Consider the following 23,598-nt stretch of genomic DNA (forward strand, 5'->3'; position numbering starts at 1 on the left):
CCAAATCACCAATCACCCGATTCCAAATCACAAACACCTTATTTGTCCTCTCTGTATAAAACCCACAGGTGCTTTCCTCCTGTGCTGCGCACTGCTCACCAGCAACGCTTTGGAAGACGCTGCTTCAGAGTAGCTCGCTCTGTCCTGCACCACGAGCCTTACTGCCAGCATGTTTGTTTTATTGCTTTTGTCTATCTGGTTCATTTTGTGATAGCCAACCCGACGCCATGCTCTTTTTCCTTATCATGAAGAATAAAGACTCTCCTCAGATGCATTCGTTTCTTGCTCCCCCCGTGCCAACGTCACACTTACATCCAGAAATAAGAGGAAACACTTGGAGAGGAGCTTGCATCATGACGTAAGGATGTAGGTTATAAAGACATTTACTGAAGGCAAAATTTTTAGACAATGTGTTATTGAGAATGCTTCTCTGGGGAACATAAAATCAGGCAAGCATTACAAACAACAGCATCAGGGCTGTGGAAAAGAGAATCACACAAAGGGAATTCTTATTCACTTCCATTTTGGAACTCTACATTTTCATAAATTATGGTAAATCACCTTTGATATATCAGATTACATTAATGTTAGCTGAAGTACAGAACTCCTTAGGCAAACAGCCTTTATGTTTAAGGAAAGCAGATCATTTGGGAGGGAAAGCAAAACATTTTGCAAATGAATGCAAATTAAAATTATGCTAAAAAAAACCCAAAATCAAGGTGAAGGAACTGAAAACTATTGCATCCGGAATGCAGTGTTGTTATATAATTTTTCCATGACATTAAGTGAAGGGCACTCTCTCTCTCTCTTTCTCTCTCTCTCTCTCTCTCTCTCTCTCTCTCTATATATATATATATATATATATATATATATATAGAGAGAGAGAGAGAGAGAGAGAGAGAGAGAGAGAGAATACACACACACACACACACACACACACACACAAATAAAACTCACTGTGTATCGCCTTTCCTTTCCATATATAATCCCTACTAGGAGACTTTCCATTTTTATTGCCTTTACTTGGTGTTCTAACTTCTCTTGTTTATAATTCTCCTGTTTCTCTGGTCTAAATTCTCCTATTTCTCCCATTTTGCCTGCTGCATGTAGAAATAGCTAACAGTGATTGACCTTTTTCTTATGCTTTTAACCGTTAATGTGTTTACGCCCACCCACCCCATGACCATCTCCCCCATGGATCCTTCCTGTTCCCACATATATTTCTTGTCTCTTAGCAAAAGGGGCAGATGTTGATGCAAAACAACAAAGCCACCATAAACCTTTTCTCCTTTTATGTGGGGTGTGTGTGTATAAGTGTGTGAGAAGATTGTGTCTTTCACAAGATTGACACGTATAATAAAATGAAACAGTGAAATGCTTTTTCCTAACCTTTTATAAGGCTCCAGGGCATGGGCCTGTTATACTGTTAAACTGTGAATATATTTATTTTTTTATTTATTATGTTAATCTATGATTAACCACCCTCCACCCCCAAGTACCCTAACCCTAACTCTTATCTTTTCTGCATCTTTCTTCATTACATTGCTTTTTTGTTTTGTTTCCAGGGAAATTATTTCAGTGACTTCTCCTGAACTGAGGTGTGAGACTGTAGTTCCAATCCACTGTTACACTGTAGCATGTAGTATAGCTAAACTGTTACACTGTAATATGTAGTATAGCCCTGTCTCACATTCAGTGAAAGGAATAAACTTGAATGTGACATATGGGAATTTCTCCATTACAAAAATACCTTAGAACTGGGGCCGGTGTTATATCTTGCAATGGGCAAGTGTGCCTGTAGGATTTCTTTCCAAGCAGGAGCACACTGGATACTAGTAATGACTAATGACAACTAACAAGTGGAATCAAGTATGCTCCTGCTTGTTTGGAAAGAAAACCTGCATCAACACCAGTGGTCTCTGGGTAAGATTACTTTACTTATCTTTGGCCCAGAATAAGTGATGTTACTGTTCACTGCCTAGCAGTAAGCTGCCAAGGTGCAGAAGTAAAATGCATGTCATTTGGCTATCTGTGTTTGGGGATATTGATACGGAAGTATCAGTACTGTTGATCCTGGCAGGCTTTTGTTACAGCAATAATATCAAAGTCTGTTTGTTCAACAATAAAACAGATATGTAAAATAAAATATATACGTTAAATAAGTTATATTTTATTCCTTATAGGTGCAGAAGGACATGTACTAAAATTTTGCCTATTGTTGCTTTCAACTCATAAAAATTTTATTATTATTGTTGTTGTTCTTCTTCTTATTATTATTAGTCTAAGAGATCTTGTATACAATATTGCATTCATCAGATCTTCAGGACACATGCACACTTGCATCTTGATACATTTTTTTTGGTGCTTTGTTTAATTTGTGCTTATTTGAATATTGCAAAAAGAGATGCTATATGCATTAGTGCTATCAAATCTATCAAAACAGTCTGGGCCCAACATCTTCAGAGAGGTGCTGAGAGAAAATAAATAAATTCCTTTGGTTTTAATATTTGAAGAATATATGTAAACTAGGTTAACTTGTTTATTACAATGGATGGAAAAATTTAGGTAGTTCTAATTTTTTTATTCCATGCAAGTCAGTAAGTCTAATTTACAAATGCTGGATGCACAAGCCAAAATGTAACCTTAATAATGTGATACTGATGGAAGAAACATGCTTCTATAAAAAAAAAATGCACTGTAGCCTAGTGATCGAAGGCATGGTCACTGGTTCAGCATGACTGCTGACCCTTAAAGTACTTGATATAATCTACATGTAAATTTCTGGTAGGCTATTAGTCACTCCAAATCAGAACCAGTGGGTAAGAAGAAAACTCCACACCCACAAGCGAAATTGGTAACCTCCTCTAGTTCATATGTATTCTTATCACAGAAGTAAATAATATTAAACATTTTGCCGTTTATTTAATCCTTTATTATTTTAAAGATTTTAAAATCCTTTTTGGTTGCAAATGTCAAAGCATATATTAGTACTAACATTTTACGTTTTACATTGCTTCAATAACATTAAAAAATGTTATCTGCTAAAATCAGAAGACCTATTTCATAGGTACCTTGGCTGTTCCTTTTTTTTCGGTTCTGCTGACAAAATGTTTCGCGATCTAGAACGCATAGCAACAAAGTCGTGTCCTTAATTAAAGTCATCCTTTCCTCTTATTCAAAGCATCTGACTCATGCTCGGACACGGGAACAAGACACCTGGCGCTTTATAGAGACTAGATGACTATTGAAACTAGACTCCCCCGTGTGCGGACCTGTGCATTCGATCGTCGACTAGACACCCACGTCATATTAAGTTCATGCAGCCGAACGCTGATCGAAGCGATTTATAATGTAATGTTAGGCTATTCTTCGTTTTTGTGCCTATCAGCATGTGGCATAGAATAGAATATTTTCGGTACGTACGCCCTCTCGGGCATAAGAGGAGAGGGAGATGTAAGCACCGACTGCAAGCAAGCCGATTACACAGCTTTCACCATTCATTATCGCAAGCCACGGATGCACAACTTTAAGGTACTCTTAAAATGTAATTACTATTTTGAGGGAACTACGGTTTTCGCGAAATTACAATGCTCTTCATTTAGGTCAAGCAAAATAATATGTTCCTTTAAAATAGACAACAATTTATTAACCTAAATTACCTTTCAATTTAAGTAAATGTTTTCCAGTATATACTTTCTCGCAAGTGTTCTCGCTTCTGGTTCCGGGATTTTTTTCCTCATTGAAAAAGCCCTTTTTCGAACATGAAGTTTGGCTTCTCAACACGCAAGAGGAATGATAGACGTGCAGGATGGACGAAGTTCTAGGTGTCTTTTCACTTAGGAAGCTATACATTTTGCTTATTTTAGGAGCAGTTATTATTGACCACTTTGTATATTTATGACATTTTATATACATATACAGCTTTTAAAAGTTTTATAATATAACTGTAATATGACGGATGGTATTGGACCAGCTGAAGCAGCAGGTAAACAGGACCGTTCTGCCCCAAATGGTGACTCCAGGCAGCTTGGCAAGTTCTGCTTGTCATCCATGCATGGGGAGTGAACCAGGGATCTGAGCCTGAAGCTGCTCTCCCTCATTAACTACAGCGACAGGACTGGCTCTCCAGCCGCACTCAACTCCAAACCTCTAGGGATGCCGTCAGGAGCTGACGGACTGAACTTGAGTACCAGCATGAACACAGGCTCCTGCCTCGGCAAAACCATGCTCGAAGCAGCTGGGCACTGTGAGGGCACGTTAACCATGGGCTTTGAAGAGTTTGACTCTCAGGATCAATCTACATACCTCCAGAGGCAGCTGAGCTCAATGCTACAGCCAGGGGTGAACAAGTTTTCCCTGCGCATGTTTGGAAGCACCAAAGGAGTTGCAGCTGAGCAGCAGAGAGTCAAGTCTTTTGGGGTCTGGATCATACATCCATACAGTAATTTTCGGTAAGTAATTTAGGAAAAACTTGAGGAAATATGGGACTTTGTTTTTTAAAAAAAGTTGCAATCTTACAAGAACTTCAAATGGCTGCAATTAATTGTGGAAAGCAAGCATTCAGTATTGTTATTGATGGTGTTCCACATCAGTAAAGGAATACAAACAGCTAATTATAATAGCAATATGCCTAGAAATAAAAAAATATGTATACATCAATCAAATTGCAATTGTACCAAGTGGTTTTCCCAAGGGCCTTGAATTAAGCCCTTGAAACACATTCACTACTGGGCTTCCCAATCTTCACTGAAAAACACTACTACGGGTGTGAAGTTACCAATTTCTTCTCTCAGGGTTACCATGAGTCAATGAGGCTAATAGTGCAATATATGGGCACCAATAGTAGAAAAGATCCATCGAGTCCTTAGGATGTAAAGTTGATGCCATGTGGTCAGAATTATTGTAGTGTATAGAGGATGTAGGAAGTATAGAGGTAAATGTGGGTTTGTGTTTAGAACTGGAGAGAGGGGTAATTGGGAACAATCTTTTCACTTAGTCCAGATGCCCAGATTCACATTCTAGAAGAGACTGTCTTTACTCAGACTAGATTTTTGCATTAGCCAGAAAGACATTTTTCCATGACCAAAGGTATAACTTTTTAAAACCACTATTATATGGAGACAAAGCCTGTATCTACTTCAACTCTTGCTAGCAAATGTTTTACAGTAAAATTTGCAAGTACAACTACATGTTTACTGCAAATAAAACATACCTGTGACCTGCTGAGACTGGTGCAGATGGCACTTTTTACACATGTGTATTTTACAAATGAATAAGTGGACACTTTAATCTTACAACACTCTGCCATCTTTAAAGAGGAGCATCTTAATCTTTAAAGCATGAAGATTCATCTGCAGAACTGGATTATTAAATTGTCATGCATACCATGGTTTGCAATCTTTCACGACAGGCCAATCACTTTGAAAGTGACCATCTTTGGAATTTATGTATAATAACTAATAGTTTGATCTTTGAAGATAAGAGGCAACACATCACAATCAGCATTAATGACCATACATAAAACACTCTGCCTGTTACGATCCCACCAGCAACAGGCAGAAGTAGAACGCAAATGCAGGAGGTGGTTTATTAAATGAGGAAACACAAACAGTAAAACAAACAGAGGCAAAGGAGTAAAGTAACACACGACAGTAGCACGAGTATAAACCAGACCTGACAAAAGAACATTACTTACCACAATAACCAACAACCAGCAGACAAAACCACAGGGTTTAAATAAGCAAGACAATCAGACACTAAACAGATACAGGTGAACATTGGAACAATGGAAACTAAAACAAGGAGTAGAATAAAGGAACAGACAGGGGCGGAGAAAACAAAATTAAGGCATGGAACCAGGGAGTGCAGGAAGACAGGGAAACCATGATAGGGACGTGAGGAGGGTGGCCATTCGTGACACTGCCCTCATATAATCCCTCACAGTAAATAGATAATGTAATTCACAGAAGGTTATATAAGCGATATACAATAATTTTTACTGTGTACTATACATGAACGTATGTTGAATGCCTTCTTTGATAAGCACACACATCAAGTGTTTTCTCAAATTTTGTGTTCTGAGGAAATTGCATAGAAGCTGGCAAGGAAGCTTGATTTCAGAAGTTTAATTTTAGATGCTTGATCTGACTGGCCTTGTAAATGATCTTCTAAAAGAATATTGTTAATGTATCCACCTAATTGTTTATATTTGAAGCTAGTGTTTGTATTGACTTACATCTGGTGACTTTCACATTAGTGAATTGGTACTAATTGCTCTGAATGAAAAGGTCCGCATTCTTAGACAATAGCCTGACACAATGTGTCTTTTAACCCCTGATACAATGTGTTATGGTGTTTGTTGTAGATTTGTGTATCATATTTTCATCATAAAACAAAGAACAAATGGAAACTCAAACAATTCTGATGTTTCTTGTTCAGCAGTCCACTGAGTTAACTTAGTGTAAGATTGATTATATCTGATTTTTTTTTTCTGCAAAAGGATTAAAACATTAAAGAGATGTGTGTTCCTTCCCAACTGAAACATAAATCCTACTGTTGTAACATACTACAAGATGGTAAGCAACGTCTGTCCAAATAATTGAGCAGGGGATGAGTGTGCAATGCTGAAAGCTTTGTAGTGTAATGTTGGCTTAGTGGTAAAAGCTGGAGATCAAGGTAGCTTTGTGGTGGCAATGAGTTCAGGACTATATAACAGATATAAACAGCCATCTGTCTAATGAGGCTTCTTATTCTTTATGTAATAATCCTACCAAAAAAGAAAAAAAAGAAAATGGAGACTGATGCTTGAATGTTTTGATCACAAAAAAATGAGTGCCATACTTGGCCAGCAGTGTGTGTTACAATGCCTAATACATTTATTCACTGATCAAACATTGTAGCATTGTTAAAATTAATTAGAGAGAGCTATGTGAAGCTAGAACCTGTGATTCAGTTTTGATAGCAGATGAAGATCTTTCAATAACTTACTCCAATAAATAATGAAAAATAAACTGATTATTGTGCATTGTGGTGCAATGGGTAGTATTGTGACTAAAGATATTTAAGATACGAAACGACATAAATAACTAACAAATACAAACATTAAAAAGGGTTTTAAAAAAAAACTCATAAAAAAATGTAATTTTATTTAGTTTGATTTTGGGAGCTAGGATTGTGTGGTCATTGTTAATGATTGTCAGTCATTGTCAGTCATCACAAGGAAGAACCTGAATGTATATCTGACTAGTTTACTAAGTTTACTAACTACAATGTGCATGTCTGTTTAGGTCTGACATTTTCAGCAAGATTTAGGGCAAAATGGGCTTGGGGTATCCAGATTTCTACAATGTCACAGGTGAAATTTTCAATATAAAAACTGAAAGCGTTGAAATCTTTGAAAATCTTTGAAAACCAAATATATCTCTATATATGTTTCCTAGTCTAATTGCAATTTGCAAAGTTTTGTTGGTAGAATGCAATCTCCACATTTGGAGATCATGGTCCTAAGTTGAATCTTCTTTATGTTGTCTTTGTAAGGGTAGTAATCATTAAGTTCTGTGGGTAAATATCAGTTTGAGTGACAAGTAAAATTCAGAAAAGGAAATAATCATATAGCTTAATTTGTGCACAGAGAGTGAGAACAAACCCTAGCAAGCCTGAAATGCTAAGTCTTACCTCTTTGCTGGATGCCGACTGTTCTCATGTGAGTCAGATAGCTGCTGGGGGATGACAAATGTAATTAGACTGTGTGCATAGTGGTCAGGTTTAGGGGCATGGTCACCGGTGGCAAAGAGGCCCGTGTTGATTGACACAACTTTGGAAAAAATTACCATAGGAGGAAACCTCAAACCACTGGCAGACAAAAAGTACTCCGCAGGTAAGAAGATCCAGATGAAAACTCACCTTCTTTCATGTGTGCTGAGCTGAGACCAAGGCTTAGGTTTCCACAAGACATCTGAATACTGGATGTCAACTTGATATAATTGGGTTTTTTTGCCCTTCAATATTGTGTCAACATAATCAAACATTACTAGAAGATACCACCATCCATTTTTCCCAGAAAGAGTAAAATTGTAAGTATAAATATTAAACAATATAGCTACAAGGCCTCTTACAGGGCAAAATAAGTCTATAAGGGAATTTAGGACTCTGACATTGTGAAAAGTTCTGGGAAATTACAACTGCCCACTACTTAGAAGAAGGCTGTAGTATACTAACTCTAATAGTTCTGCTAATTATGGGCAGTGTCTAAGGGTGATGAATATTTGATGAGTGCTAAACATGGGGAGCGATTTTACTATTTGTCACCATTTTTTGAGAGTAATGTCAAGCAGTGTTGGCCAGAACAGATGGTGAGATTAGATTCCATTTCCACTCATTTCTACAGTGAAATGTCATTGGCTCAATATGTCTTTAATGAATTGCCCTACTTATCTGTTGCTGGTAGAGTGTGTTTCAATAGAAGAGTTCCTTTCACTGAGTACTAGTGGTCATATTTATTGGTCTGGCATTAATGTGTAGAGATTTATAAGAATGTCTATCCCTTGATACATACCTTCCATATTTTTATCTGTTTGAACTGAATTCTCAATATTCTCAATAAATACAGTTTGAGTAAGTGCACATCCAGCCATTCGCAAGTATTTACCATTCACCCAAATTAGGTTATTTGGCCTGATTATGCTAAATGGGGATATTTCTTGTATGTGTGAACATCAGTATCAGTCTTCTAAATGGTGATATGGGCCAAGAAATGTACTCAAGGAAGAAAAAGAAAGCTAAATGTGAAAACCAGGAAATATAGCAATATGTACCAATGCTTCTTGACTACTTAACTGATAAAAAGAATAATGACAATTTCTTAAAATTAAACATATCTTGTTTCTTAATCTCTAGTTTCTACTGGGACCTGATAATGCTCTTTCTGATGATGTGCAACCTGGTCATCCTACCATGGGGCATTACCTTCTCTGATGATCAGAACACGCTGCCATGGATGGTCTTCAACATGGCTTCAGATACACTTTTCCTGATTGACCTGATCTTGAACTTCCGCACAGGGATCTTGGAGGGTGACAACACCCATATTATACTGGATCCACAAGTGATTCGATGCCGATACCTGCAGGGCTGGTTTCTTGTGGATTTCATCTCTTCCATCCCAGTGGATTACATTTTTCTGGCAGTTGACCTTGAGGCTCGGATAGAGTCTGCAGAAGTGTACCGCACTGCCAGAGCATTGCGGATTGTCCGTTTCACCAAGATCCTAAGCCTGCTCAGACTACTCCGTCTATCCAGGCTTATTCGCTACATACACCAGTGGGAAGAGGTGAGAGACAAAGACAAGTGGTAGGAAAGAGATGCACTAAAAGGAAGAGAGTGGCAGACACTATAGACCACGTTACAGTTTTTGAAGCCAAAATCTTAAATGTGCTTTACATAGCAAAGATTATAAACAAAGTATATAATGATCAACTACTAACATTACTATATGTCATGAAATACAAAATAACAGACCTAATTAACTTTACATATGGCAGGCTAGTTACACAATTTGTTCCAATTCCTTTAAAATATTTCGGTGATTATGACCATACATCTATATACTGATCTAGACCAAAGATGAAAATGTGGCAGTAGAGGTCCCTTTTAGATTAAGATTTAAGAAGATTTGTAAGAAAATAGTACTAGGATGCATGAATAGAGTGATTATGCTGGCAATAGAAAGACAATAAGTAGAAGTACATCTATTCAGTATAAACTGGACTCAGACATGAAATTCACAATTGGATGTTAAGGAGGGATTTTAATACTCTACAACAGGGAAAACACCTTTTTTTGATCCTCCTCTAACTCCTATTCCTCAGATGTTCCACATGACATATGACCTGGCAAGTGCAGTGATTCGGATAGTGAATTTGATTGGCATAATGCTTTTGCTGTGTCACTGGGATGGCTGTCTTCAGTTCTTGGTGCCTATGCTGCAGGATTTCCCCTCAAACTGCTGGGTTTCCAAAAACAACATGGTGGTGAGGAGGTTAAGAGTGGTTGTAGATAGTGAAGATGTTCTTCATTATATACTGTATGTAGCATTTACTAACTAGTTACTAGTGGTATGTTACACAGCCTGTTTTTAATGTTCCTCCTGGTATAAAGATCACAATTCCTTTCAGCTTGTTTTTTCTTTGGGACTTAATGGCATTTTCCTTTTTTGAACTTCATTCTCTTTGTACTATTATCTTCTGACAGAATGCAACCTGGGATGTACAGTACTCTTATGCCCTCTTCATGGCTATGAGCCACATGCTGTGCATTGGATATGGTGCCCAAGCTCCTGAGAGACTAACCGATGTCTGGCTCACCATGATCAGCATGATCACAGGTGCCACTTGTTATGCTATGTTTCTCGGCCATGCCACCAACCTGATCCAGTCACTGGATGCCTCCCATCGGCAATACCAAGAGAAGGTACCTGTGGCATTACTGTGATGCAGATTCATCTGTGTTGCTTCTCATGTAACATTGTAGCTCTGGTCTTCTTTGTTGACCTGTTTTGGCTACTCTAACTAGCTAACTGGATAAATAGAAAAACTTAGGAAGGTTGTTGGATATCTTATGTGTCCTCCATGATATATTTTATAGTTTTCTGCTCTTCATCTCTAAAATTAAGTATTTGTTTGTATATTTGTTTGTCATTTCTGTTACAGTATAAGCAAGTGGAGCAGTACATGTCCTTTCATAAGCTTCCTGCTGATATGAGACAGAGAATCCATGACTATTATGAACACCGTTTCCAGGGGAAGATGTTTGATGAGGAGAGTATCCTGGGAGAACTCAGTGACCAGCTTAAAGAGGTCTTGTTGTTTGTTTCCATTTCCTGGTTTCCAAAGCAATGTATTAGTTATATTAGTCCTTGGGGATTTGGCAGAAGTGGATGGTTACTATATTTTTTGCCTTTATCACCCAAATGGCTAGTCTGTTGGTTATACCTTTGTCTATTGAGCATAACCATTTTTTAAAGTAGTCCACAAACATACAAATTGAGAAAAATAATAAATTGCAGTGTGAAAGTACCAATAATATTGTTAAGATCCAACTCTGAAACCTAAGAGGAAATAACTTATACTTCCACTATACTGGTATATTGCTGAGATGACCCTTTGTTACTTGTGTTCTAGTTGGTTCTTAGTGGATGGGGAGTCTACTTGATTATACTGTTATTTTATTAGTAACAATATAAAACAATATAACTATTAGTACTAGTACTAAAGGTATTAGAATTTTTTTACATGAGTATCATGTTAAACTTCCTATCTTTCTTTTCTACTTTACCTATAACTTTCTTGAGTTGCTTCTCTTGGCATTCTTTTGCATCTTGTTTCCACAAACTCTGCTATGCTACTTGTAATTTTGCAACACCATTCCAGTTGCTCCATAAATGTATTTTTTAATGTTTCATTAGTTCATCAGGCCACTTAAAACTCTTCAGCATATAAATAAATACATTGGTGGACACTACAAAATATTGAAATTATTCAAATCTACATTCTATGCCTTCCCATTAGGACATAGTGAGCTACAACTGTCGTGGACTGGTGGCGAACATGCCGCTGTTTAGCAATGCTGACCCGCATTTCGTCACCGTCCTCCTGACCAAGCTACGCTTTGAGGTCTTCCTTCCAGGTGACATAATTATTCGTGAAGGCACACTGGGACGTAAGATGTACTTCATACAGCATGGCTTTGTCACCATTGTCACATCAGACATGAAGGAGAAGATTCTCAGCGATGGCTGTTACTTTGGTGGTAAGCATACAGTCTTCATATGACTTTTCTTTATCTTTTCTTCACACATGAAAAATAGTCCCAAAATATGATGAAATGATCCTTGATAGGGAACAGCTTGTGCCAGAGTCTTTCCTCTTTTTAGAGATATGCTTGCTGACCCATGGGTGCCGCACAGCCACTGTGAAGGCAGACACCTACTGCAGACTCTACTCTCTCAGTGTTGACAGCTTTAATGAGGTTCTGGAAGAGCATCCCATCATGAGGAGGGCTTTTGAGAGTGTTGCCATAGAACATCTGGCCCATATGGAGCAAACACCCAAATCAAACTCAACATCATTATGAGTAGACACAAATGATCAGAGTAATGACAATGGCTGTTTATGGGATCTTGATTCTCCATCACAGCTTACTATATAAAGAAGGACAAATCTTGCACTCAAGAACTTTAGGCAATGCCTTGAGAATGCTGTTCTATCATGTTGACTGTCCTTTTTTCCCCCCACAATGTTAACTGTTTGCTCCATGGTATGACAGCTCATTATTAATAAAATCCAGTGGACCCTTAAAGCACCACATTCTTGGTGCCAGTTACTTGAAGACTTTACTGACCTGAAGGGTATGGCTTGATGTCCATTTACAGTGTTTGTATTTTAGAACTTTTTTATACATGGTATTAAAATGTAAACAATACGTCCATTTCTATGATCAGATAACAAACGGTGCAGTTTCCTAATGGCAATTACATATGGCTTTTAAATTTATGTGTGCCTGCTGTTTTGCTTACACATAGAGATTGAATTTCACCTTACCCTTTCATTATGCAAATAAACTCACCCAGTGTAAGCCAAGCACATACAGTATTAAAGTCACAGGGTCACTGGCAGGTGAACATTTTTTGACAATGCATTTAATTGGCCTTTTCCAACTAAATACAACCATGTCTAGCTGTTATGCATTGTCTTTAAAATAACAGTCCACAATTTGGGCATGTGTACTTTTTGAGGTTATAATTCAAATTTGATCACATTATAAATTTTGGTTGCTCTACAGGCAATTATGGTTGGCAGCACCAGTTGTTTCTTGTTCTGAGAATACAGCATACACATACAACTTGTGCATTAATTCCTGCTTTAAAGAGCTTAAATAATTACACTGGTATTACAGCATGTGAATCATATAATCACAGATTAGAGTAGTTAAACCTGCCTTTCCAGATAACTGGTCATAGGGACAGGAACTTTTCAGGGTCATGCTTCATTCCATTGTATGGATATGTAAAGGGAATACACAAACAGTGAAAACACTGGCCGGTCAATTTGTTAAGAATGTCAGATACACTACTGTACCATGTACTAATAAAATACTCTAATGTTCTATTTATTCCTTATGGGAGATAATGTAAATTAATACATATGGCTCTCATAGCCATAAATAACTCTAGAAGCATATATCAGCATTAAGGCCAATTCAGTTCCCACACTTTAACTTTTGCATAATAGTTTGCAACATTGCTATAGTCAATTTCTAGGGTACAAGATATATATTAATGTAGTTAATTACATAAGGTGTAAGCAAGTGCAATTATTTTGAATAAGACATTATATTTATTTGTGCCATTTTGGCTCTATTCACTGACTGCTGGCAAAATTGTTATTTTCATATTTTTCTTCTTAGGTATATTAATCATTCTGTAACGGGCTAGGCAAAAACCAGATGCTTGCAGATAAAAGACAGGGCTTTATTGAAGTAACATGTAGTAGAAAATGTCACAAAACAAAAATGGGCAAGGAATGGAGTAGCTCGAATGTAGGGAAAACAGTCTGTGTCAAAAAACTAGAAAGACCATCCAAAAATCCAGGCAGCAGTATCCAAAAGGGGCAGGCAAGAATCAGAAACGGGGAATACAAAGTCAGGGATTGGTTCACAGAAGGCCAAAATAACCCTAGGTATGCATAGAAATCTAGAGGCAATACTTCACAACGTGATGAAGTTGTAGACCAGCGTATATACCTGTTCCTAAATGATATACATGTGATTTCAATATTCGGGTGATGATGATCTGACATGTCGTTCATGATTGGTTGAGTCCTGGGTTGGGTATCGAACAGCCTGCTGGGTATTGAAGTGTGCTGAGGAATCGTGCGATATGACATATTCAAATACATAGCCATACCTGATTCTTGATGTGGTCTAAGGTGTGTGTGTGTGTGTGTGTGTGTGTGTGTGTGTGTGTGTGTGTGTGTGTGTGTGTGTGTGTGTGTGTGTGTGTGTGTGTGTGTGTTTTAATACATGATGTCTTACAACATAGCATTGAGTGTGTGTTCAGTGTGATAAAAGAGGCATGCTCTCTTTGAGCCTGAACACACACACACATACATTGGCACAATGTTTTCATTGGCTATTTTTAAAAATTCATTAAGTAGTTATAGTCTGCAGACCTGTCCAAAGCCATAAAGCTTCCTAAAATTGAACTAACTGATTGACTGATGTTTTACGAGACACCTATTGAGGGGGAAAAAAATCCAAAACATATAATATATCAAAAATATTTTTTATGTTGTATATCAATTGTCCTTCTGTAATGCATCTCAAATATCACTGGGGAAAACAACTGCTTCAAAGCACACATTTAATCTGGTTAAAATAATTGTGTTATGCATTTTTAGCCAGATGGGCCCACTACCAATATCTTACAGCAGGCTTGGCCAGGTCTGGTACTGGAGATCTACTACTCTGCAGAGTGTATTTCCAACCCTAATCTAGCACACCTGGCTCTAATATTAAGAGGGTACCAAAGTACTGTGTTATCACTTTAGCATTGCAACTAAACTCTACATAGCGGTAGATTACCAGGAGCAGTCTTGGGCACCCCTGTCTTAGATCTATTATGTAAAAAAAGATAATAAGTAAAGTTAAGTAATGTCTTTCAGTATTATCTAATTGGGTAAAAATAAAAATATACTTCAGGGTACACCCCCCAAACAAAACAAACAAACCAAACAAAATGAAACACACACACACACACACACACACACACACACACACACACACACACACACACACACACACACACACCACCATCACCACCACCAAAAAAAAAAAAAAAAAAAATTTAAGAAGTTTCCTTTAACCTCATGTAAACTGATTCACAATGGTAAGCAGAGTACACATATACAACTGTTCTAACAGTCTACACAGTTCAAATGTTTCTAAAATTTCAGATAAGAATTTTATAGTATTGGCCTATAACTTTTCACTTGTTTTCTAGGCATTCCTTTTAAAATGATGCGTATTAAGATGTCATGTACGTGACATGTTTGTTTTTCTTCTGATTCTTTTTTACTTAATTACAGTGGATAATTTCTTTCCCGTTTTCATTTGTCTGACAAGTGTGTTCGTTCATATATGCATGCGAGGGTCAGAGACCTTAGCTCAAGAAAGCAAGTAGAGATAATTTAGGTGGTAAACAGTTGTAGACAAACAGACAAATAATGCAAGTAGACATACAATGGCATTCGCATTCTGGGGACAGTTAGGTAGACTGGGATTTTTTTTAATGTTTGATTAACTCCCAATATTTTACATCACAATTATTAGATAAGTGGCAGTCTATGTTGTGATTTTACTGCTTGCAGTCACTATCGAAGAAGCGCTGACGGTATGTGTTTCCGGGTCAGCATGGCTTTTCCGATTAGCGTTTTGTAATCAGAGATCCGGGGCACAAACGACGGTAAAGAGTTGTGGCTTGCGTGTTTATTAGTATTTTGATTTATTTATTTATTTTTACTGTACTTACTGTGTATTCCGAATGGCAAACAGTTAATGCAAATAGTACAATCCAGTGAAAGGAGTTATCATCTGGGTGGATGCGTCTCTATGTCAGTGATGTGATTGTAGAGGTCATTGCCAGGCTTGTCTATTTAGCTACTAATCCTGCCTGTCCTAGTTACATTAACTAACTATAGTAGCTGACTAGATATTACTAGTTTGTTTTCTAGCTAGCTATTTCGGATGTGTTAATGAGTGTGGACTACGTTAGCTAGTTAGCTAACCTAACTGTCTTGTTTTTGTTTTGCAGGGTGGATTTGCCTGCTAGCCTGCCAGGCAGTTAGCTAGCGTTAGCTAGCCAAGCTTTTGAAAAGCTGTCCTATCTAACATTTGCAGTAACGTCAAGGGTTCAGATAGCAAGTCAGCTCTGACAGACTGTTTTGTTTTCAGTTCTCTATCTTAGAGCTAGCCGAATTTGCAGTAATTTCATTTCGTGAGGTTTTGTTTTAGATAGAAAGGATATATGTCTTCCTTTTAATTAGGACCATTTTCATTCACCCAGATTACATTAAATGCACAAGATGTTAAATGCTATGATGCTTAAATGCTTAATTTGCTATGAAATTGTCGATATCCAACAAACTATATAGCGGTTAGCTAGCTATTTTAAGATGGGTAACCTGTCTAGCAAGCTACCTGTCCTTTTTAGTGTTTTACACGTCATTCAAATTAGGTATCCAATCTAATTTAAAACAATAGTCCATCGGGAAAATTCGTGACATAACGTGAATAAAAATGTCCCTCTACAAAAGTAATCCTAGATTAATGAACTAACCTAGTTAACTAGCTAGTTTAGTAGCTTTGGTGAATTTCACTAAACATTGCTTGCTATTATTCATGAGTTTAAGCGTAGCTCAGTGTTGATTGAAAATGAGATTTAGATGGAAGACATGTTTTGAAATTTATAGTAGTGAAGTATGTATGCGTTATGGAACTGACTGAAGAACTTTTGTCCTCTACCTTTGACAGGGGAAAAAAAAACATGTTATCTTGTGTTGGTTGTCCTGTCCTGAGCCGGGTGCTCAGCACCGGGGCATTTCGTTTCCCCGCTGTTGCTTCTGGAACTGCTCGTGCTGCCGCCGCCGCCTCTACCTCAATCACTACAAGTAGCTGCATGGCCTTGGTGCGCCACAACAGCACTGCTCAGCAGGTATCTTTAACTGTCAAACATTAAGGTGTAGGTAGTTACTGTTGACAATAGTTTTAGAACATACCCAAACAAGTTTACTGTGTCACTTAGGATCAACCCAAGAAGACAAAGTTTGGACCTCTTTCTGACCAGGACAGAATTTTTACTAATTTGTATGGACGACATGACTGGAGGTGCTGTATACTTTTTGATAATTTCTTAAAATTCCTTCTTGTACAACAAGATCCAGTGTCATTAAATGCTGTACAATGACTTTGAATTTGATTGTTCTTTAATAAGTTTTAACAGTATTTCAGGGTTGTAGCTTTTAGATATACAGGTTTGGATTGCCTAAACATGACAGTTTTGCATAGGGTATATGCAATGAACTTGGGTGTTAAGAATCCTTATTAGTCTGATATGTAAATGGATTTGCTGAGCGTCTCAGTTGTGTTACAGGCTGAAAGGTGCGCTGAGTCGTGGCGACTGGTATAAGACCAAGGAGATCCTGGACAAGGGAGTAGACTGGATCCTGAATGAGATTAAAGTGTCAGGCCTGCGTGGTAGAGGAGGAGCTGGCTTCCCCACAGGGATGAAGTGGGGCTTCATGAACAAGCCCAGTGATGGCAGGTCTGAAACAGTAGTGTTTGGGAGCATCCTTGTGGCTCTGTTATCTTTTTGAAGCTCTGACCCCTTCAGCTTCTTCAGTTTTGCACTGCAACTGCTGATTATTAATATCTGTCACCAAATGAAGTTCTTGTCAGAATGACTGTAGTCATCTGGCTTTGTAACACTTCCAAGTAAATAATGGAAGATGTTATGTGAAATAAGGTGGAAGGGGGATTCCATCTAATATGCATAGACTGTTACACTGGTTTAATATCAACACATGCCACCAATACCATCAGAATCATTGTGATGTAACATGTCCAAGGTTTTGGATATGTTTAGGATTATTGGTCAATGTCTTGCTCAGAGACACAATTTCTCAATTCTTATTCTTTCTCAGTTCTTATTCTTTCTCTCTGCTCAGGCCTAAGTATCTTGTGGTGAATGCTGATGAGGGAGAGCCTGGCACCTGTAAAGATAGGGAGATCATGCGTCATGACCCTCACAAGCTGGTGGAGGGGTGCCTGGTTGCTGGCAGGGCCATGGGAGCGCGTGCTGCCTATATTTACATCCGAGGAGAGTTCTACAATGAATCTTCCAACCTTCAGGTGAGATGGTTAGCAGAAATGTAAATGGTTTAAGGACATTTGATCTTGTTAAATTGAGGGGCTGTTATCTGTAGAAAAAGTTTACATTCTTAAGTCACTGGAAGATATGCATAGCCCTACTTGTGCTGTGTTTTGCGCATTCTTACTTAGAACAATGAGGCACACTGCAAGTCCACTAGGAAATTAACCCTGAACATCTTTTATGATATTTTGGTAAAAGTAGTTCAGCAGACCTTGGAACCTTGGTGAATTTAAGTTGTAGTACTAATGAGTGATAAACTGTTGTGCCTGTGTGACTCCCCTCTCCCAGGTGGCCATTAATGAAGCGTATGGGGCAGGACTAATTGGCAAGAATGCCTGTGGCTCAGGCTATGACTTTGATGTGTTTGTGGTACGTGGAGCTGGGGCTTATATCTGTGGGGAGGAGACTGCTCTGATTGAGTCCATTGAGGGCAAACAGGGAAAGCCACGTCTAAAGCCCCCATTCCCTGCTGACGTGGGTAAGACATTCCACAAAAGAGATTAAATGCCTGAATTGTACAAGGTGACTTTAGCAAGCCATTTTAGGTTTGACTTTTGTATAATGTTCGGCTGTAATTAGCTGGTAAACTATAGTTGTTGTCTCTGTGAAACTGAATGTGTAAGGGGAAAACTTGTCTGCTTGCAGGTGTGTTCGGTTGCCCAACAACAGTCGCCAATGTAGAGACAGTATCTGTGGCGCCAACCATCTGCCGTCGAGGTGGCACGTGGTTTGCCAGTTTTGGTAGGGAGAGGAACTCTGGTACAAAGCTCTTCAACATCTCGGGCCACGTGAATCACCCCTGCACCGTGGAGGAGGAGATGTCTATTCCCATGAAAGAGCTAATCGAGAGGCATGCAGGTATGCTCTTCCTCTGCCCTTTCTTCTGAACATCCTTTACCAATAGCGTATGCTAAAGGTCTGTCTATCAGGCTGACAGTTTTTTGTTACATGTTCAACTCCAGTATCACTTTAATAGAGAAGTCTTAACTTCTCTTGTAGGTGGTGTTCGTGGGGGTTGGGAGAACCTCTTGTGTGTGATTCCTGGAGGGTCTTCCACACCTCTCATCCCTCGTCATGTGTGTGAAGACGTCATGATGGACTTTGATGCCCTCATTCAGGCTCAGTCTGGCCTGGGCACTGCAGCCCTCATAGTAATGGACAAATCAGTAAGTGGTTATTGTTAAAGGCAAATATAACATTAATAAAAGTTTCTCCAGCTGTTAATACTTTCTGTGCCCTAAAGGATCTGAATTCAGTAATGAACACTCCTTCATGATCAGATAGTACCTTACTAATGAAATCAATCATTGCTTTGCATGGCTGAATTAAATAGCTATGGACACAGCAGCTGCTGTAAGATGCAGAAGAATAATGGGGTCAGAAGGTTCCCTCTAAAGCCTTAAGTCTCAGCCCTTTTGTTTTGGGGAAGGGGTAAGACATTCCCATATAGAGATATGATTTATTACTGTCCTTGTAGTGGAAATATAGGACCCTGATTATTAGCATTTGGGTATATATGTTGGAATCAAAGACTGCTATGCACTAAAGCCAATTTAATCATTTAACTAATAATGTGAAGGACATCAGTTTCAAGTGTTAATTTTATTTATTGTACTACCACTTCATTAATGATTTCTTATCATTATCACATGCATTGTATATCTAGTTATTAACCTGGTTTACCATATTGAATCTCGCAAACTTCCTGCTAGTTGTATTGTTGCGGTTATGGCCATGGAGCACATTTTTGATCATTAATTTATACGGTTTAAGGTATTAACCAGTAAGATGGGGATTATTCAACAAAGAGTACTTACACAATCATGGTAATATGCAAAATTCAAAGAGTTTATGTAAAATGACTATGTGCAAACTACTTTTATTAGTGCATGGAGGTTAAAAACAGGACAAAGTGGAATTTGCAACCAGGGTGTGTGATTAAGAAATTTTCAGGTTCTGAAAATCTGTTAATTTACTAAATAAATAAAATCTCATTTTTTTCACAGACAGACGTAATTAGAGCCATTGCACGCTTGATTGAATTCTATAAACATGAGAGTTGTGGCCAGTGCACCCCCTGCAGGGAAGGTGAGGGAATTGCACATCATGAACGTTGCACATTGCACTCATGGCGCATAGGCCTAATCGCTTTAAAAGGCTGCATGTATTTATTTGTTCTGGTATATATTATATTGTTGTCTTGTTACAGCATTACTTTCATCTTCATCTCTATCAGAAGTTTCTATTTACACTCATCTAATTAATTACTTCTGAATCAAAATAGTGAACATTACATTGGAAATTTTCCTTTGACAGTCTGAATATCATAATAGTTACCCATTCATGTTTATATGAGTAGCATTTTCAGGTTGCTTTATACATTAATCCATAGAAACATAAGGGATATCCCACAAAGCTGAATCACTTCAGTTTAGTTTTATTCTACATTTCCACAGGTGTGTACAGTATAATGAGATGAGATGTAATTTAGCTGGCCTTTGGTGCAAATATTTAGGCGCAGCAAAAAAATATAATGCAAAACACTAAATGCAGGACATTACATATCACGCACCTGAGACACTGGGCATACAGTACACCGTTGAGAGACAATTCAAGGCCATTAGCAAGTCTAAATAAGAATATTCTTAGAGAGTGGGAGGTTGACTGTCTGCAGTTTTTGCGGTGTGAACGGCTTGATAGCCTGCAGGAAAATGCTCTTCCTGGACTGAATGCTCCAGAATAATTTTCCATATGCTAGCAGATCGTACAGACTTATCACAAGGACAATGGGCAATGCCAATTGCTTTCTTCAGATGTCTTTAGCTATAGGTGCCTTGTTCAGTTGGGAAATTGCTTACAGTGATGAACTGAGCAGTCTTCACTACTTCGTGTAGAGACTTGTTTGGTGGCTGTGGATCTGCCATACCACACCATGATGCTACAGTTTAGAATGCTCTCCACTATCCGTCTGTAGTAGTTCATCAGGAAGCTGGGGGGACAGGTTGTCTTTCCTCAATAAGTGCTTATAAGCTCTCCTTGTAAGATTGGAGATGAGGGCTGACCAACAGATCTTCGGTAAATTACACTCCTTGGAACATTTTAGCTGGACTGACATGTTTGCATGGTGGTAAAGAAGAGATGTATCAAGACTGTTGTCTGTCCTGACACCCAGGTGGTGGAATGGCTGTCCATACAGCTCAGTTACTGACTGTCTTCAAATGAAGACGGAAGACTGACTTCATCACTGAGTCGCTAAGCGCTTAAATTTGATCTTAAAGAAATATTTTACTGTGTTTTCCACTTTAGCCATGGCATTAACTTGATAGTATTCTTAACACTGACCTGTTTATAGTCACATCAGGATGTGTATTTGATAGAAACTACAAAGCACTTTTGTAAGTCGCTCTGGATAAGGTCGTCTGCGAAGTGCTGTAAATAAAAATGGGTAAATCCATGAGTTAACAGGCAGTTGAGCAGAACAGTTTGTGTAGATGGCAGCAGGTTGTTCTCTTTGTCTTCTGGTTATACTTTATATGTTAAATAAATATATTGAAACTGATGTTGCCAAAATACAGAGTCCTAGTGAAAACCAGTCATTTTAACTTCAGCTGGATTTACTAAAATTCCTTTGGGTCTAAATTTCAAATTCTGTTTCCCCTAACCCCCTGATTTTTCCTTCTCTTCAGGCGTGGACTGGATGAATAATATGATGTGGCGCTTTGTTAAGGGAGATGCACGGGAAGCAGAGATTGACATGATCTGGGAACTCAGTAAACAGATCGAGGGCCACACCATCTGTGCTCTGGGTGATGGAGCTGCATGGCCAGTACAGGTATGGCATGGCAGATGACACTTTAGGAACCTGAAACACAACATTTTGTATTTCACACCTTCCTTTAAATGGGAAGTTTATGGCATATGGTCTGAACTCAATCTCCCTCTGTGCTGCCCCACAGGGCTTGATCCGTCACTTCCGTCCCATTATGGAGAGCAGGATTGCACAGTTCCAGCAGAAACAGCAAGCCCGGGTGTAAACTTCTTTTCCTTCTTTCTCTGCAGTGTCTTCTTAAAACACTGCTCCCCTTTACCTTACCTTACATTATTATTTAAGAGAAATGAGTGTTTCGCACAAATACCTGAACTGTTATCAACATCCAACTTGCTGTATCATCTTGTGTGAACATTGTTAATAAAGTTCCATGAACCATATTCAATTTAGTTGTCAGTATTTGCAGAAAGTACAATATGCAAAAGACTTTTCAGCCCAAAACAGGCCATATTCCAGCCCGTCATGCCCATTTGAACATATCTAGATGGACTTCATTGACATGACAGAAAGAAAGGAGGGGAAAAGATACTGCCTTGTGTTGGTAGACATTCACTAGATGGATTTAAACCTTTCCATCCAGCCTCAGTGATGTACAGACAGTCACCAAATGCTTAGCAAGGCAGATTATCCTGAGATTTGGAATACCCAAAATGGTATGCTTGAACAATGGCAGCCATTTTGTCTGACAAAACAACCCGGTAATAAAGACAAGCTCTCCTGTGTGTACCTCCCACAATTAGCAGGACTGGTTGGAGAGAGCAAATGGGACAGTCAGACATATTTTTTCCACACAAATGTAAATATATTTTGTTAATATATTTACATTTCTGTGGAAAACATATGTTTGTTTGCCAAACTGGCAAAAAGATTCCAGGACACTGGACTGAATTGTGTACCTGCATTACCCCTTAGCCTGATGACTAGGAGTTGCTCAAGAATTCAGAGACAAATACCAATCCCTTAGGCCTGGCCAGAGTATATAGGCCAGCAGTTGGAACAATTGGAGACTGAATTGTCAAAATACTAATTTCTATACACCAGTCTGTCACGAGATGAGGGAAACCAATTTACCCCACAAAGAACCAATGAAACCTGACAAAACTGGATGAAGGAAGTGAGGCTCCAGTGACCCTAAAAAGTAATTCTAGCAACAGCTACAGTGTAAAGGTAAAATGACTGAACCCATGGATACACATCAGATTCTGGAGTCCAGCTGAAGAATCTGGTAGGTCTGTGAAATTAGGTAATTGAACTCAAAAAGTCAAAGAAAGCAGAAGGAAGAGTGAAATGCTAGTAAGCTCTGACCTCTAACAAGTCTCTTTATGTGGTGCAGAATCACAAAAGGCAGAAGACATTATCTTCAGCACACATCAAGGCACCATTGAGGTCATAGTCTGTATGGCTAATAGGTTAGTTAAAAGTCATGGGAAACAAGAACCATGGTTAAGAGCAGCACTCCAATTACATTACTCCTAATAAACTTCAACAAATCACACCCTAGGTTACGAAAAGGTTAATGGACCATTAAACCTATGTAAAGAGGTGTTATTTGACTCATTAATTGATATTGATATTAATGCTTGAGATGAAATAATTTCATGAGGGTCTTCTGGGTGATTGTCTTTCTACTTACTGATTTAAACAAGATTGGGTTCTTGAAACAGCAATGTGAATCACTAGTTGTTAAATTAAAAGGGCTGATTATTTTTCTTTAAGTATAATGACCTAAGACAAATTTTTACAAAGACAGTTTAATTGTTGTATTGAAAACAAGTCATTAGCTGAA

The 23,598-nt window shown here is 38.3% G+C and overlaps 2 protein-coding genes across 7 annotated transcripts; both read left to right on the plus strand.

The window, feature by feature from the left end:
• Positions 1 to 3,235: 3,235 nt before the first annotated feature.
• hcn3 (hyperpolarization activated cyclic nucleotide-gated potassium channel 3) lies at positions 3,236 to 15,279 on the plus strand. 4 transcript variants are annotated; one of them, XM_081697477.1, is made up of 8 exons: positions 4,341 to 4,451; positions 7,287 to 7,354; positions 8,896 to 9,328; positions 9,867 to 10,028; positions 10,249 to 10,467; positions 10,707 to 10,853; positions 11,565 to 11,805; positions 11,930 to 15,279. In XM_081697477.1, exons 3-8 carry the CDS (start codon positions 8,915 to 8,917, stop codon positions 12,127 to 12,129), a joined length of 1,383 nt encoding a protein of 460 aa, XP_081553603.1. In that variant the 5' UTR covers positions 4,341 to 4,451; positions 7,287 to 7,354; positions 8,896 to 8,914; the 3' UTR covers positions 12,130 to 15,279. The 4 variants fall into 4 exon arrangements, with proteins under 4 accessions (XP_081553590.1, XP_026858127.3, XP_081553597.1 ...); XM_027002326.3 differs by lacking the exon at positions 7,287 to 7,354 and having other exon boundaries at positions 3,238 to 4,451; XM_081697471.1 differs by lacking the exons at positions 4,341 to 4,451; positions 7,287 to 7,354 and adding an exon at positions 3,240 to 3,531.
• Positions 15,280 to 15,429: 150 nt separating this feature from the next.
• ndufv1 (NADH:ubiquinone oxidoreductase core subunit V1) lies at positions 15,430 to 22,192 on the plus strand. Of its 3 annotated transcripts, none has more exons than XM_027002341.3 (11): positions 15,430 to 15,517; positions 16,585 to 16,765; positions 16,856 to 16,938; positions 17,204 to 17,374; positions 17,778 to 17,961; positions 18,272 to 18,461; positions 18,629 to 18,841; positions 18,983 to 19,149; positions 19,990 to 20,071; positions 21,670 to 21,815; positions 21,940 to 22,192. In XM_027002341.3, the coding sequence occupies exons 2-11, from the start codon at positions 16,598 to 16,600 to the stop codon at positions 22,015 to 22,017; spliced, it is 1,482 nt and encodes a 493-aa protein (XP_026858142.2). In that variant the 5' UTR covers positions 15,430 to 15,517; positions 16,585 to 16,597; the 3' UTR covers positions 22,018 to 22,192. The 3 variants fall into 3 exon arrangements, with proteins under 3 accessions (XP_026858142.2, XP_026858141.2, XP_026858140.2); XM_027002340.2 differs by lacking the exon at positions 15,430 to 15,517 and adding an exon at positions 15,533 to 15,665; XM_027002339.3 differs by lacking the exon at positions 15,430 to 15,517 and adding an exon at positions 15,550 to 15,686.
• The last annotated feature ends 1,406 nt before the right edge of the window (positions 22,193 to 23,598 follow it).

This window comes from Electrophorus electricus, chromosome 2 (genome assembly GCF_041902795.1).
Source record: "Electrophorus electricus isolate QZ-2024a chromosome 2, ASM4190279v1, whole genome shotgun sequence".
Classification (NCBI taxonomy): Eukaryota; Metazoa; Chordata; class Actinopteri; order Gymnotiformes; family Gymnotidae; genus Electrophorus; species Electrophorus electricus.

What these genes read in the sequence shown, in the direction of transcription:
- ndufv1 (XM_027002340.2), top strand. Translation starts at nt 15,610, where the DNA reads ATGCAAATAGTACAATCCAGTGAAAGGAGTTATCATCTGGGTGGATGC. An exon ending in AACAAGCCCAGTGATGGCAG is followed by an intron (nt 17,375 to 17,777) that starts GTCTGAAACAGT and finishes CTCTCTGCTCAG; the next exon opens with GCCTAAGTATCTTGTGGTGA. An exon ending in TCATAGTAATGGACAAATCA is followed by an intron (nt 19,150 to 19,989) that starts GTAAGTGGTTAT and finishes TTTTTTTCACAG; the next exon opens with ACAGACGTAATTAGAGCCAT.
- hcn3 (XM_027002326.3), top strand. Translation starts at nt 4,156, where the DNA reads ATGCCGTCAGGAGCTGACGGACTGAACTTGAGTACCAGCATGAACACA. An exon ending in ACATACACCAGTGGGAAGAG is followed by an intron (nt 9,329 to 9,866) that starts GTGAGAGACAAA and finishes CCTATTCCTCAG; the next exon opens with ATGTTCCACATGACATATGA. An exon ending in ATCGGCAATACCAAGAGAAG is followed by an intron (nt 10,468 to 10,706) that starts GTACCTGTGGCA and finishes TTTCTGTTACAG; the next exon opens with TATAAGCAAGTGGAGCAGTA.